The sequence below is a fragment of the Suricata suricatta genome, chromosome 15, assembly GCF_006229205.1.
Source record: "Suricata suricatta isolate VVHF042 chromosome 15, meerkat_22Aug2017_6uvM2_HiC, whole genome shotgun sequence".
In the NCBI taxonomy this organism is placed as follows: domain Eukaryota; kingdom Metazoa; phylum Chordata; class Mammalia; order Carnivora; family Herpestidae; genus Suricata; species Suricata suricatta.
In genome coordinates, this window is record NC_043714.1 from 46,364,030 (window position 1) to 46,381,293 (window position 17,264).

Genomic DNA, 17,264 nt, shown 5'->3' on the forward strand with positions numbered 1-17,264 from the left:
CTAATAATGTTAGTCCCTTAACTGGTCTCTCTCCTTCCATCTGGATTCTTCACACACATCCTTCCCACTTCCTTACTGTGATGTTTGTAAAATGCAGATCTGATTGTTTTACCTTCTGCTTAGTAACTAGTTAATGATGACTCATTTTGTGAATGATGTTTCTAATGGCATCAGGCTCCTTCCCCCTATGATTCGCACCCTGCCTAACTTGAGACACATGCTTCACGCCATTCACTACTTGCATTTCTCTTAAATTATTACTGTCATTTATCTCTTATGCTTTTGCTTACCCTGCCACTTTAATCTGAAATACAGCTCTGCTTTTCCCTGGACCCTGCTCCTACTCATAAATAACCCCTACCCACCTGATGAACACTTTTTTCTTTTTCTTTTTCTGGATTTAAGCATCATCTCTCCATGATGCTTTCTCTGGGCAACTCATGTGAATTAATCACTCACTCTTATTATTATTAAGTGACTGTATCTCTCTATATCCTCCTGTTTACTGTAGGTGTCCATGTACTTGGCATGTAATAGATCAGTATAACTACTTGTTGGGTGAGTGAATGGAAGGAAGAAATCTGGTGTACTCATCATGGGCATGTTATTTTGAGATAAGCATTGTCTTTTTCTTCTTTTAATTATTTTTTAAAATGTACATCCAGTTAGTTAGCATATAGTGCAATAATGACGTTAGGAGTAGAAGCCAGTGATTCACTCCCTACATATAACGCCCAGTACTCAGCCCAGCAAGTGTCCTTCTTAATGCCCCTTGTCCATTTAGCCCACCCCACAATTCACACCTCCAGCAACCCTCAGTTTCTTCCTTATATTTAAGGGTCTCTTATGGTTTGTTCCCCCTCTGTTTTTATACTGTTTTTATTTCCCTTCCTTTATGTTCATATGTTTTGTATCTTATTCCACATATGAGTGAAGTTATATATTTGTCTTTCTCTGACTAATTTTGCTTGGCATAATACACTCTGGTTCTACCCACATTGTTGCAAATGGCAAGATTTCATTCTTTTTGATTGCTGAGTATTACTCCATTGTGTGTGTGTGTGTGTGTGTGTGTGTTTGTGTGTGTGTATCAGATTAAAGTGGCAGGGTAAGCAAAAACATAAGAGATAAATGGCAGTAATAATTTAAGAGAAATGAAAGTAGAGAATGGCATGAAACGTGTGTCTTGAGTTAGGCAGGGTGTGAATCATAGGGATATTGAACTTTATTCAAGTTTCATCCTTCTTTATCCATTCATCTGTCAATGGACATTTGGGCTCTTTCCATACTTTGGGTATTGTTGATAGTGCTGCTGTAAACATTGGGGTGCACATGCCCCTTTTAAACAGCACACCTGTATCCTTTGGATAAATACCTGGTAGTTCAATTGCTGGGTCATAGGGTAGCTCTATTTTTAATTTTAACCTCCATACTGTTTTTCAGAGCGGCCTGACCGTTTGCATTCCCACCAGCAGTGCAAAAACGTTTCTCTTTCTCTGCATCCTCGCCAACATCTGCCATTGCCTGAGTTGTTAATTTTAGCCATTCTGACTTGTGTGAGGTGATATCTTATTGTGGCTTTGATTTGTATTTCTCTGATGATGAGTGATGTTGAGTATCTTTTCACGTGTCTGTTGGCCACCTGGATGTCTTCTTTGGAAAATGTCTGTTCAGAGATAGGCATTATCTTTTGATCTGGCTCCATGCTGCAGCTCAGCACTGTGACAATGTATTTTGAAGACAACAGTCCAAACTTATAAATGAATAAATAAAAAGATAAATTGTATAGGCAGTATGTAATTGTTGCAAATCTTGGAAGAAGGGACTAGGCTTGAGAAGAAGATGGAGTAATATTGTAATGGTGTGAGAGGTGGTTTAAGATTGGTTATATAAGATAGGAAAGACCAGAGAGACAAGTGATGGTAGTTTAACTAAGGAATATATACAGCATTGATATAGAGCGCGAGTCTGTCTTTTTGGCAATGACAGAAAGTGGAAAGAGGAAGACTAAATATTTAAGAAAAGGAGTCTGAGGGGAGTTGACATTAGTTTGCTAGGAGACTGATGAACCAATAATGGAAAGTTGTACAAAAAATAGTCATTGGCAGGTGAAATTTCCATAGTTAGTCAGAAATAGTGCTATGATTATCAAGAACACATATCAGAAAAGAGAACAATAGAACCAATGATATAAGTGAGAATGAGAAGGTAATTAACACTTAAATTGATTTTCAGGAGAGGCAATGTGATTTGTTATTAGTAGAAATGATAAGATAGTAAGGATGGTCATAGGGAGAGTTGATCATAAGGAAAAATGGTGAGTATAAAATTATTTTAGGGGTGCCTGGGTAGCTCAGTTGGTTAAGCTTCTGACTCCTGATTTAAGCTCATGTCATGATCTCCCGGTTCCTGAGTTAGGGTTTGTGAGTTCGAGACCCATGTCTCTGCGCCAGCAGTGCGGAGCCTGCTTGGGACTCTCTCTCTTTCCCTTTCTCTCTGCCCCTCCCGGCTCATGTGTGTGCATGCGTGCTCTCTCTCTCTCCCTCAAAATAAATAAATAAATTTAAAAATTATTTTAGAAAATAAAATACATTTTTAATAGCTTTTAAAATAATTTTTAAATATATATATTTGTACTATTAACTTCTAATAAATGGCTTTTGGATGTAGTCTAAGCATTTAGAGCTGCCAACTCTAGTAATTATGACCTAAAATAATGTAGTGATCAATGAAATGACAGGAAAGATATGTCAAGTCAACGGATGACACTGGCATTAGAGGGGCAGCGTGGTGTAGTGGCGTCAGCACGAGTTCTGAAGTGAGAAGTTTGAATCCCAGCTTTACTACTTACTAGCTTTGTGACCTTGTACAAGATGCTTAATCTCTCCCTCTCTCTCTTCATTTGTAAATAGAAATAATAATAGTACTTATCTCACCAGACTGTTGTGAGGATAAAGTGGATCAGTATTTGTGAAGCACTTATTTTGTGTTTTTTTATTCAATGAGATAATCAGATTTGTGTGCTGGGGTAGTGTATCCCTTATGGGGCACCTAGACCTCTACTGCTTCCTCTTCCCAGTCAAGTGTTAAGAGCCTTCCTTCTCAGTCTCTCCTAAATCAGTCCACTTCTCTCCGTTTCTCTATTACTGTCATTCATACTGCTCTCATATTTGCTTCTTGCCCCAAATATTTCCACATCTTCCTAATTGTTCTCCCAGTTCTGGACTTGTCTCCCTCCAATCAGTGTGCACTTTGTAGCATAGTTGAAGACTCAGTATATAGTAGTAATAATATTGTGCCTCATTTTTGTTTATTTTGTATCTTTGGTAAAAGATGATAAAGATATGATGACAATACTCTTTCATATATGTATTATAGCTAAGTTTTTCCTGTGTATGTTACAGCTAAAATGTAACTTACTTAATCTGTTCAGAGGGATTAACTATTAGCCAATTCATTAGTTATAGCTTCATTTTCTTTCTTTTTTTATTTGTGCAATGTGAGGTATTTTGTTAAAATGTTCTGCTCAGTTTCGGGCAGATGTTAATATATGTTAATATGTTAATGTGAGACTTGAGTTCAGATCTATCAAGTGTAATCTGGTCATTTTCAAATACTGTTATTCCAAACATGCCAGGCTTGTTTGTGCTTTTGCGTTTTTTGCATCTTTCATGTTCACTGCATAAAATATTCTCCCTTAGTGGTCTTGCTTGATATTCTCTTCTTTATTCTTTAAAGACCTGCTTACATCTCAGAAACATTCCCTTAATCCTTTTTCTCGAAGTCCTGTTATCTCCTCAATCATTTGTGTTTCTGTAGTGCTTTGTTGTTTTCTTGCTTTCAGAAGTCTCTCTGTTCTGCAATGACTTTTTTCTCCTTACTGCGTTAAGTTCTTTGGGAGAAACTGTCTTATTTACTTTACGTCTTAGATATTACATCTTCAAAATCTAGTGTAGGTGCCTGATACATATATAATGATTGTTCCATAAATGATTTTTGTTGGTCTAAATTATTAGCAGTAGATGTCCTGGACTGTGTACAATAACTTTAATATGATCTTTAGTTTTAACACATGTAACAAATGAAACAGTTATGAACACAGTGATGTAGTGGATGCAGTCCTCTCCCTTTTATACCATATCCTATGTTTCAGGAGGTTAGAATATTGGATACAGAACTATATGCCAGGTGCTGTTTTGAGAGCTTTTCATAGTGTTTTATTTCAGAAAACCCTATGAAGTAGGTATTAATTCCCTATTTTGCAGACACAGGCCTAGAGAACTTAAGAAAATTGTTGTTTAAAAATGTTCTGGTGCCTGGGTGGCTCAGTCGATTAAGTGTCTGACTTTGGCTCAGGTCATGATCTTGTGATTCGTGTGTTCGAGCCTCGCATCAGGCTCTGTGCTGACAGCTCAGAGCTTGGAGCCTGCTTCAGATTCTGTGTCTCTCTCTTTCTGTCTGCCCCTCCTCTGCTCATACTTTGGCTCTCTCTCAAAAAATAAACATTAAAAAAAAAGTAAAAATGTTACTTAAATGTTATTTTTAAAAAAGGTGGAATTTTAAGATAGGTCTGTCTGATTGTAAAGTCCTTGCCCTTAGTCACAAGAATTATATACTGCCACCTATCTTTCAGAGGAGCAATGATACCTCAAAATACATGATTTTAATTTTAATGTATATAGAATTTTAAAATTTATATAAGTTCTTATAACATATCAGGTCATTATTATTATATTATCATCTTTACAGTTACCATTATTTTATACTTATGCAACAGTTTTTAACTTCAGAATATCGAAATACATTCCCCTTGACCAAGCCATGCATCTCATCATTTTCTTTTCCACATTTATAATGAGAATCTTCGACCCCAAATTACCAATTGTAATCAATAACATGTAACCTTTAATGGTTTTTCTAATTAATTTTTTTCTTTGTAGTTAATAAAGTTTAGAAAGCTTCCAAGTTAATGGGACAAAAATAACTTTTAGAAGCAATATGCATTATTCACATAGAATTTTGTCTTCTTTTGATAGTATATGATGAAATTAAAGAATAAACAGTGATGCTATATTTTATTCTTTGTACTTAAAAGCTATTTGCTTTAAGATTTTTTCAGTTTCTCTCTTTGAGTTAAATCAGTGTTTAATTTGGATTTTATTTGTGGAAAGAACATTCTCATTTTTCTGATGTTTGTATTTTTAATTGCTTTTATACAAATTATTATGTTTATGTATCTTTATATATTCTAGTATATGACGTGCTCTTGCTTGAAATATGTGGAGAGAAAATTTCTTTTTAAAATGTTTATATTTCACAAAATGTAATTTAGACTTTGTCAGAATTTTTATTTCACAAACTCTTAAAAACTCTTGCTTGTTTTAAGAATGGAATTAATTATTATTTTTTTTGTTTTGTCTTTTCTGTCCTTTCTAACTTGCTTTCGTGGATATTCACACCAGGAGGACAAAGTGGTTAGAGTCTTTTTTTCTGTCTAATATTATTTTTTTCTTGTTGCTATTATTGCTAGTTTTAATTTTATAGCTGTATTTAATTTATATACTTTTAAGTGTTTTGTTACAGCAGTTGTGCATGATAATTGCTATACATTGATATATTTTAAGCATGCTATCTGATTTTACTGAAAAACACATTTTTTATTTTATATATGAAATTTGATTATTTGATTCCTAAAAAAGCTTGCCTCTTTAGCATTTTGTATATTTTTAAAGAAGATATCCAGCATTTTTCATGGTGATAAGAATTCCTTTAATCTTCTTATGTTTCTCTAAAGTCATTGTCGTATTGGTCAGAGTTTCTAAAAGAAGCTTCTGAGTTAGTATAAAGATTTAATCTTTGTAGGAATGAGTCTCAATAACATCAAACATGGATTTTCTGAAGTACATATTTATAGTTGATTTGAGTATTTAACATATTTTTATTTTTCTTAATATGTTTTAGAGATTGGTAAAATGTCTATGTTATATGCTCATGTTGATTATTAGATATAATTAAAATTAAGAAATACTCAAATATATAGAATTTGACCACAGGCCAGATTTGAATAATCTGCTAATGTCTGTATAAGTCTGATTTGGATTTGGATTTGGATTTGGATCTGCTTAGAGACTGGTAACTTCCTGCAAGCATAGATAAAACCTTTCTATTCTGATTCCTTTGATGAGTCAGACTAAAACTTGAGTTCTTTTCAAGTTTTCCAAATTTAAATTGGCGTGAAACCTGAAGAGAAATCCTTTAGCTGATCCCCTTTTTTTTGTTGTTGATTGGAGCATTTTTATTCTCTTCAGTTTTCAGTTACTTGGTTGGGATAACGTAGGTGTTGGCAGATATTGATGTGGGTTCAGAATGAATTCTTTGAGCAGAAGAAAAGATAATGTGACTCTGTGACTATACTTTTTTTTTTTCAATACCTAGAGGAATTCTACTAAACTTTCAAGGCAGTTTTGAGGACTTACAGTCAATCACTGTAGACATGTCCCAGACTGGGCACCATTCTTGATCCAGGACAGGCTCCCTGGAGCAGTTTTATACCAGCCAGATTTATCAGCTGACTCTCAAGGAGTGCAATTCAGACAATTCAGTACCTTTAGCATCTCTAGTGTGACTTTTGTGTCCAGAGTTAACACAGCACACATGACGGTGTGATGATCGGCTGTAGTTTTCATGGTTAATTCTGACACGTATCCCAGAAACAAGACACTTAGTGATAACTTAGCTATGGAAATGACAAGATTTCATAATATAACGATCTATTTTAAACCACAGATAGACTAACAGACAAAAATATGTGAATTTTATGTGGGTTTGGAACATTGCGAATCAAATTCAACAGGGCTTTTTATGATACTCTTTATGCAGCCCTGTTTAATAGAACTTCCACTGATGACGAAAATGTTTTATGTCTTTAGCATCCAGTGCAGTAGGCTCTAGTGACATGTAGCTATTAGGACATGTGAAATGTGGCTAGTGTGACTGAGAAACTTAAATTTAAATTTTATTTAATTTTAGTTAAATTTAAACAGCCATTTATGGCTAGTGGATAAGAAACCCCAAGCTTGGGGGCGCCTGGGTGGCTCAGTCAGTTAAGTGTCTGACTCTTGATTTTGGCCCAGGTCATGATCTCATGGTTGTTGGATTGGGCCCTGTGTTGGGCTTTGCGCTGGGTGTGGAGCCTGGTTAAGAGTCTCTCTCTCTTCCCCTCTGCCCCTCCACTGCTCATGCTCTCATTCTTTCTTTCTCTCTAAGAAAGAAAAAAAGAAAGAAAGAAAAAAAGAAAGAAAGAAAAGAAAAGAAACACCAAGCTTGGATAGCGAACAGTAGGTGACTATTCAGCCTCTAAGGCAAGGCCCTGTACTCATTGGAGCAGTATGATATGTATACTAGCAGTAGAGAGAAAAGCTGTACAGAATGCAGGAAGGCTACACTTGCCAATGCCAATCTCTTATATATGGCCAAGGAAAATAATGGGCAAGGGACATTATCCTAAAGGGCAGAACCAGAGAATATGAATGACAACAGTTAAGAGGGAATAGCTGAATCAGGGGCTGCCAGATAGGATAGCCAAAGAAATTAAGGTGTGTTTATGTAGGGATTGCTGTGTGCTGTGGACAGCTGACGACTGTGTATTTCTTATTCTTCCCATTTTTGAACGAGAGTTTATGTTGCTCACTGCTCTTTCTCTATCATTGTGTATTGAATGTATTCTGAACTGATAACTTGCATTTCAATGTGTGGGTCAGTGGTTCACAATGATGCACCCTAGATCCAGATGGAAAGATTTGCTCTACCTCACAGATCCCATACTCAGAGCTAGATTTTGTGACAAGGTGAGTCTTTGGGATTATCTTCCTTGGGGAAGGAGTGGATATGTTACGTGTTTTATATATACATACGTATGTATATATACACATATGTATGCACACACACACACACACACACACACACACACATATAAAGACTATTGATTAAAGAACAGGCTGTTCTAGAACCTGTTCAATGGCTATCTTGATAGACATTTTCAACCTTCTTCTCTGTTGCAATCCCCAATGGAAGGACTTGAAAAATATAAAAATTTTTAGTTTTCCTTGCAACTGGGAATGACTATGGCACAGTTTTAGCAAATGAGATGTAAGAAAATTTATGAGGGCTTCTAGAAAGTCATGATAAAAAAAAAGAGGTAGTTGGCACTATCTTTTAATTCAAAAGTGTTATCTTGAGCTTTACCAGCCCTTTGTGAAGATGAGGGAAAAGCCCAGAGTATTTGAATCATTAGGCATGATATTGTTGAGCTACCAATTTAGTAGTATCAGACACCTTTCTTCAATGTGGGAAAAATACCCACCCTCAATGAGTTTCTGCCACTAATAGTCAGATTTTCTGTTACTTATAGACAAAAGCATTCCTAACGGGGACATTAGTGGAGATATAATGTGCAGCAAGGACACCCTATAAATGTCCAGAGTTGTTCTTCAGAAATACCAAACTAAAATAAAGAAATACTTGTTGATCATTGCCCAGATACTCATCTATCTGCTTTTGCTTCTGTAAGTGAAGAATTAGGATCACTTAACACATCTGCTTATGTATTACATACAAATTACCTCAGGTTGCAAAGAGTAAATTAATATGAATATGTTGATGTTAGAGATTGAAAATTTGCTTAAATATGAATTTATTCTATTTCACATGGAATCAAAGAAAAGGGATTGGTTGTGTATATTTTTAATATACTTTGGATGTTTCTTTGAGTTTTGTGTGAAACAAATAAGGAAACTAAATTTCTATGGTAAGTTATTTGCCCATAGGTTAGAACATATCTCTGTTTATCTTGTAATGAATACTGACCTATTCATGTCTAGTGAGAGCATAGTGAGATTATAGCTTTGGGAACAAAGTGATGCTCATCTCAGTGTCTAGAGATAATATTATTTGTTTATATGAAGACTGCTGTAATGAGGATCTTAAATTATTCCTCTATCTCTTTTTACAACAGTGATTGATTCTCTTAGGATACTAGTATCTCTTGAGACCATGAAAAATAAAATTTTCACTCATTATTGATAAGCTATTGATCTTTACTGTAAAAAGTAATGTTACTAATGGTTATTGTTATTGAAATGAAGGGTGCGGAAGGATGCATGACTTGTATTTCTCACATTTCAGGAACAGGAAGGTTATCTGTTGGGTTGCAGCTGCAGCTATGATATTCAGAGCAAAGTGCTTTGTTTTCACTGAAATTTGATGCTTTTTCTGATTGAAGCACATTATTCAGGCTTCCACACCCTATGTGTTTATCTAATTGCTCATTGTTATTTTCATTTGGAGTTGCAATTCAGCAAAAAAAGGTATTTATCAAGTTATAGTGTTTCTGATTATTCCACTTCCTCTGGGCAATAGATGTGCCCAGCTGCATTCCAGCAGATACTGTCTTAACTGTGATAAATTAATTTATTTGCATTTGCATTTCTACTTAAAAATACAAAACATATATATAATATTAATAAAATTGTTCCAGAAATGGAATATAAAAGCTCTCTCAGGGCAAAGTTTTATAATAAAATCACGAGCTTAAATACTACAACTACCATCCTGCCTTTAGTGTAAGCCTGACAGAGACCAGAATTTGTACATTTTCAGCAAGAATAATATGCAAGCATCCAGAAGATTTTGTTAGTGATATAGAAGTATTTCAAACTATATTATTTAGACAACATACCATTCAAAAATTATGGAAAAAAATGCATTTAGAAGACAGGAAGAGATTCGTGAGAGTGGGGAAATGGTGAAGAGGATTAAAAGGTGCAGACTATCGGGGAGCCTGGGTGGCTCAGTCAGTTAAGCGTTCGACTTTGGCTCAGGTCATGATCTCGTAGTTTGTGGGTTTGAGCCCCCTTTTGGGCTCTGTGCTGGCAGCTCAGAGCCTGGAGCCTGAATCAGATTCTCTGTCTCCCTCTTTCTCTCTCCTTCCCCAGCTCATGCTCTGTCTCTCTCTGTCTCAAAAAGAAATAAACATTTTAAAAAAATTAAAAAAAAAAGAGGTGCAGATTTCCATTTACAAAATAAGTTACAGAGATGAAAAGTACAGCATAGGGAATATAATCAGTAATATTGTAATAACATTGTGTGGTGATAGATTTGTGGTGGACACTGAGTAATGTATAGAATTGTTAAATCAATAAGTTGTACACCTGAAACTAATATAACACTGTATGCTAATTATGCATCAGTAAAAAACCAAAAAACAAAAACAGGAAGAGTTTTGAGAGAATCAAAAAACAGATAGGGATTGCTGACTATTTGCTTGGATATATTATATATTCTAAATTTAGTGAAAAATGCATAATTTTAAAAATCATCCACCTGAGCAGTTGCATAGTTTTTGTAAATGGGCAAGTGAGCTTTGACAATCTGATTTAGGTCTCCTATGAAAAGGGATTAAAACTCATATTGTGGAAATTCTGTGACATGACATATCTGTAAAATAAAATATACTAGAGGGAAACGATAAAGAAAATAAATGACAAGTGAAAATAATAACTAATATGTTGACGTTTTTAGAGGTTGATGTTACTAATAGGAGCTGATTTAAAGTGACTCTCAGTTTGGCCATGATAGAGATCAGAGGAAGTTGGAAAGACCACAATGTATATTTACAATTGCAGCATAGCTAACTTCTTGAGAGAAGGGACAGATCATACATTTGATTATGTATTTTTCTACTTCTTCACTTTTTAGATAACTTTTACTTTGATCAAGTTATTCCAATAGGTATTCCATTCCATTGAATCTTACAACTGAAATGAGACCCGTTTCTTTATCCTCTGGAAGTCCCGTAACTATGAAACACCACAGATGAGGTTTTATGAACTCATGAAATAGGGACAGTGTTGTTGGCTAGATGCGGTGAGGGATTCGAGAGTTGAGAGTTAAAGTTGAGAAATTTAGTGGTTAAATAAAGGGGATAAAAAAGATAAAGTAGTATACGATGACAACTAGATTTTTGGATTGAATGAAGATATTTGTGCTGAAGCCAACATATGGAAGATAGAAGACATATTTGGAGCAGGAAGAGAATGCAATGATTGTAGTTATGGAGATAAAGAGTTTGAAGAGATTTTAGGAAACAAGATAGAGGTGTTTATTAATAATAATAGCTAACTTTATTAAATGATCATTTTATATGAAGAGGATTATAATAAACTTTTCAACCTATAATATTTCATTTCCATGACAACTTCTATTTAACAGTGAGTGGTGGGAAGCCTACTAGAGGCTAAGGGGGGATGCAACATGAAATGGGTTCAGAACAAAAACTCTGTTTTCAGAGTGCCCAGAGTTAAAGCCAGGCTCTATCACTTTACTACCTATTATTATTTGGGCCAGTTACTTAACTACTATAAGCCTCACTTTCCTCATCTCTAAAATAGAGGTAACGTGCTTGTTTTTAAATTGTTGTTGTAATATTCTTTTTTATGGCTGAGTAATAGTCCATTGAATAGATATATCACGTCTCTATCCATTCATAAGTTGATGGACACTTGGGCAGTTTCCATAATTTGGCTATTATAGCTCATGTGGCTATAAACATCAGGTGCATGATCTCTTTGAATTAGTATTTTTTTTTTTTTGTATTTTTGGGGTAAATACCCAGTAGTGCGATTACTGGATCATAGGGTAGTTCTACTTTTACTTTTTAAGGAATCTCCATACTGTTTCCCACAGTGGCTGCACCAGTTTGCATTCCCGCCAACAGTGAAAGAGGGTTTCTCTTTCTTTGCATCCCTGTGAACACCTGTTGTTTCTTGTGTTGTTGATTTTAGCCATCCTGATAGGTGTGAGATGATATCTCATTGTAGTTTTGATTTGCATTTCCTGGATGTTAAGTGACGTTGAGCATATTTTCATGAGCCTGTTAGCCATCTGTGTGCCTTTTTCAGAAAAATGTCTTCTGCTCATTTTTAAATTGGATTATTTGTTTTTTGGGTTATTTGAGTTTGATAAGCTCCTTATAGATTTTGGATATTAACTCTTTATTGGATATGTCATTTGCAAATATCTTCTCCCATTCTGTAAGTTGCCTTTAGTTTTGTTAATCGTTTGTTTTGCTGTGCAGAAGTGTTTCTTTTGATGAAGTCCCAACAGGTTTTTTTTGCTTTTGTTTCTCATTCTTCCGAAGACATATTTAGAAAGAAGTTGCTGTGGCTAATGTCAAAGGGGATGGTGCCTGTGTCCTCTAGGATTTTTATAGTTTCAGGTCTCAAATTTAGGTCTTTCATCCAGTTTGAATTTATTTTTGTGTATGGTGCAAGAAAGTCATCCAGTTTTATTCTTTTGCATGTTGCTGTCCAGTTTTCCCAACACTATTTGTTGAAGAGACTTTTTTTCCCATTGCATATTCTTTCCGGCTTTGTCAAAGATTAATTGACCATATAGTTGTGGCTTCATTTCTGGGTTTCCTACTCTGTTCCATTGATCTATGTGTTTATTTTTGTGCCAGTGCCATACTGTCTTGGTCACTACAGCTTTGTAATATGACTTGAAGTCTGGAATTGTCATGCCCTCAGTTTTGCTTCTCTTTTTCAAGGTTGTTTGGCTACTCCGGCCAGTAACATAGATGGAGCTAGAGATTATTATGCTAAGCGAAATAAGTCAGTCAGGGAAAGACAAATACTATATGATTTCACTCATACATGGAATTTAAGAAACCAAACAAGCAAAAGGAAAAAAAAGAGAGAGGCAAACCAAGAAACAGACACTTAACTGTAGAGAACAAACTGATGGTTAGCAGAGGGGAGGTGGTTGCAGAAATGGATTAACGAGATGAGAGGGATTAAGGAGTGCACTGTGATGAGCACTGGGTTACATACGGAATTGTTGAATCACTATATTGTGCACTCAAACTAATATAACACTTTATGCTAACTAACTGGAATTTAGATATAAACTTAAGAAGAAAAGAGAAAAAATGGAGATAACAAATACATATACAAGAACAGTGCCTAAGCTATAGGGTTGTTTTATTTGATTATGGATTCCTTCCCCAGGACTCTTGAGTATCCTCTATTAAGTGTCAAAAAGGAAAGCAAAACCCACTATCCTGCTTTAAAAATAAACAAAGGAATTTATTATATTTTAACAGAAAACATAAAATAGAACAATATGTGGCATTGGTTTGGTGGTTGTCCTGTGATAGTCATTGGATCCACTGATGATCTAACTGCCCTACATGTATCTTCCCTGTTGAATCTGCTTAGTCTCTCTAAGGTCTTGGTTTAATTCATCTCACGAGGACAAAGCCAGGAGAAAACTTTTTATGGGCCGGCCCTTTCTCGTATGGAGCTGCTTGTGAGTCCTCATCTCTGGGAGAATGTGCTCATTTCTTATATTTATGATCCCTTCGTTTTCTTCTTCCTTGGCAGCAGTCTCTGCTCTCCATGTCTCTCCCACACAAAAGGCCTTTTCAGTTCCTTAACTCTTCCTCCTATCCCATCTTGCCCTCTGATTCCTATGTCTCTCCACAGTATAGTTCTTGGTCACTGCTATGCTGCAGTGTATACGGATATTTAACCCATTTGAAAGAACATTACTATGTATTTGGATCAGTAGGATAGGAACATGGTACACAATCCAAAAGATACAAAAGCATATATAACAAAACTAAATTTCTCCCCATCCCTGGCCCTCAGTCTCCTAGTTTCCCAGTACCCCATCTTTTCCCTACAGGCAGCCAGTTAATATTTTCTTTTATATGTTCTGAGATCTGTTATATAGGCATACAGTTTTTACATAGATATTCTGCACCTTAATTTTAATTATCCCTTACTTCTCTATCTTGAAGATTTTTCCATGTTGATAAATATAGAATTATCACATTTATCTTAATGAATTCATTATCACTTTGTATGGATATTCTGCAGTCTATTTAATCAGATTATATATAATCTTTTGCTATCATAAACCAATTTTTTTTACGTATGTCACATTTGTAATGTGCATTGCATTGCATATGTGCAAATGTCACTGTAGGATAAATTCCTTGAGATGGAATTGTAGAACATTTTGAATTTTGATCAGTATGCCAAATTGCCTGCTCTAAATGTTGTATGAATTTATATTTCCACTGACAGTATGTGAGGGTGCTGGTTCTCACATCCTGATAACACAAGATATCCATCTTTTTTATCTTTATCACGCTCATTGTAATTTTATTTCGCATTTTCTTACTGTGAGTGATGTTGAATGTCTTTTCATATTTAGAAGCCATTTGTATTTCCTTCTCATTGTGCTGTCCATGCTTTCAAAGAAGAGGAAAGCTCTGTATTGTGTTCAGGTTCTGAAATCATGAGGAGTATTTTTGTTAATGTGTCTTCATATTGAAGCAAGATGCTTTATCAGACATTAGAAGTTTCAGTATGTTTTAAAATATAGAGCTAGGGAGCAAGGGGCTAGAAAAGAAAAAAAATTCAAAGGTCCACTCCCTTTGACAAAATTTTATGATAATTTTGTCTATTTGTTTTTCCATATGACCATTTAGAAACAGCTTGTTTTTAGCAAGTTCACTACGAAGTGATGCAGGTCTTAAATAAATGATAAACACGGGCAAGTTACATACTTGACCATGCTGTGTTTTAAGACTTTATGCATTTATTTTCAAATTGTTGTTTCAAATGTTTCTAAAACTTAGAGCTCATGCAAATGTAGTGATGGAATTCATATTTTTAAAGATAAAGACAGATTCTGCAGTACATCTGAAAGAGCTGTTTACATCTTTGATACTGTGTCAGAAAACACAGGGAGGATGAAACCCATGATGGAAGGGGGATAGAAAGTCCCATTTGAATTGACACATTTGGTTTATTTTATGTTTGAGAGAGCGCGTGCAGTGGGGGGAGTCAGAGAGGGAGGGAGACAGATTCTGAAGCAGGCTCCGTGCTTTTAGTGCAAAGCCTGACGTGGGGCTTAAACTCACAAATGGTGAAATCATGACCTGAGCTGAGGTCAGACACTCAACTGAACCACCCAGGTGCCCCAGTACATTTGGTTTTAAGTTCATGAGTTCAAATGATAAATCTCTGTACCTTATGTGGTATTTACTAAAAGTCCAAATGACCTCTTTCTAGGTTCTCTTTAATCAAAATTCTGTTTTTTTAGTAAAGGGAGACTTTGGTTCTGATTCCATATTTTTTTTATCATGTAAAGGCTTGTATTTTTCTTATTCTATACTATGCTCATTTGTATTAGTTTGGTTTTTTTGGTGTGAGTACTCTATATGCTAAAGAATGTAATTCTTTATGACCTATGCTATAAATACCCCACTCTTTTTCTTTTTGTTTACTCATATGTAAAAATAAGTCTAAATGCATTGTTGTCAAATCTATCAATCTTTTTAGCATCTAAATCTTTTATCACACGTAGTAAAACCTTCGCTCCAAGATTCTCAAAACAAATTCTCCCATATTCTGTCGTGACCTTTATTTATTTTTTTGGCAAGAGAGAGGGGGGTATCCATTTTTAAAAAAAATATTTAGGACTGGCTTATTCAGAATTTATTTTGGTGTCGGTTATATGGTTTTGGTCCAACTTTATTTCCTGTTGTTATCCATTTGTCACAGTGCTATTTATTAAATAATCCATTTTTTATATATTTTAAAAAATTTTATTTATTTATTTATTTATTTTTGAGAGACAGAGAGAGACAGCTTGAGCAGGGGAGGATCAGAGAGAGAGAGGGAGACACAAAATCTGAAGCAGGCTCGAGGCTCCAAGCTAGCTGTCAGCACAGAGCCCGATGCGGGGCTCGAACCCACGAACAGTGAGATCATGACCTGAGCGAAGCTGGATGCATAACCGACTGAGCCACCCAGGAGCCCCTGAATAATCCATTTTTTACCCAGGAATTTGCACAGCCTTCTTTTCCATACATGGAATTCCTGTATGCATCCATTTCTGATGTCTGCACATTGATTTTTCTATTCTTGAGCCAGTACCAAGTACTACATAGTTTAACGGCTGTACCTCTTAAATATCTATACTAGTACATTGTAGCAGTGGTCAGAGGCATACTGGGGACTGTCAGTAGGGGTGGGGAAAGGAACATATAGTTTGTAAAGAACAGTGAAAAAACCCCACGGCTAACTTAAAGTCGGCCTACTCTTTATTATCTCCATAGACAGGCAATTCTAAACCATTTGCTAATAAAATAGTCCTCCCCTCTGGAGCAGATTTGATGTAATGGGAGTTTCCTCCCCTTGCTCATCTTTCCTTTCTAAAAATGTCCTGGTCATTTTCCTTTTTTTCAAAAAAAAAAACCCACAAAAAAACAAAACAAAACACCCCTGAAGTGTAACTTACAATAAAATGCACAGGACTTCCTTCTAGTTTTACGGTTTTGAAAAATATGTGTTTCCCATGTTACCTGTCACCCTCACCTCTATTACTCCTGCCATCCTAGGAGGTTCACTTGTGATCTTTCCTTGTTACTTCTTCACCTCCCTTTTCCAAAAGGCAATCACCTGTCTGACTTCTCTTACCATGGATAGTTTTGCCTGTTCTTGAACTTCATATAAGTAGATCATATGGTATTCCTGTCTTCCTTCTCTCAATTCAGAGCCTGTGAAATTAATCCAATTTGTTGCCACGATATCAGTAGTTTGTTCCTTTTAATTCCTACTACTTTATTGTGTGAATGTGCCACCCTTTGTTTTATCCATTGTCCTGTTGTGGGACATAAGGAAAATTTCCATGTGCGGGGGAGGTGGGGCTACAAAAAATAAAGATGCTATAAACATTCTTCCAGGTCTTTCATGGGCACACATGCATATATATATATATGCGCATATATATATATGCGCATATATATATATATAATATTTTTTTAACGTTTATTCATTTTTGAGAGACAGAGCATGAGTGGGTAGGGGGCAGAGAGAGGGAGATACAGAATCTGAAGCAGGCTCCAGGCTCTGAGCTGTCAGCACAGAGCCCGATGTGGGGCTTGAACTCACAGACCATGGGATCATGACCTGAGCTGAAGTCAGACGCTTAACCGACTGAGCCACTCAGGTACCCCTTTGGGCATATATTTTTATTTCTCTTTGATAAATACTGAAGAGTAGAGTTGCTAGGTCAAAAAGTGAGGTATATGTTTAACTTCTGTTACAAACAGTTTTTCAGAGTGGATCATGTACACTTCTATACCTCTATCAGTAGCATATGAAAATTCTGGTTACACTACATCCTCACCA

General features: G+C 35.6%; 1 protein-coding gene across 1 annotated transcript in view; it reads left to right on the forward strand.

Annotated features, from left to right (window-relative positions):
• RIMS2 (regulating synaptic membrane exocytosis 2) overlaps positions 1-17,264 on the forward strand; it is a 497,675-nt gene that overhangs the window by 113,464 nt on the left and 366,947 nt on the right. Inside the window, exon 3 of the mRNA XM_029923706.1 lies at positions 5,463-5,474. Within this exon, the coding sequence (XP_029779566.1) occupies positions 5,463-5,474 (12 nt within the window). The remainder of the gene's footprint in view (positions 1-5,462; positions 5,475-17,264) is intronic.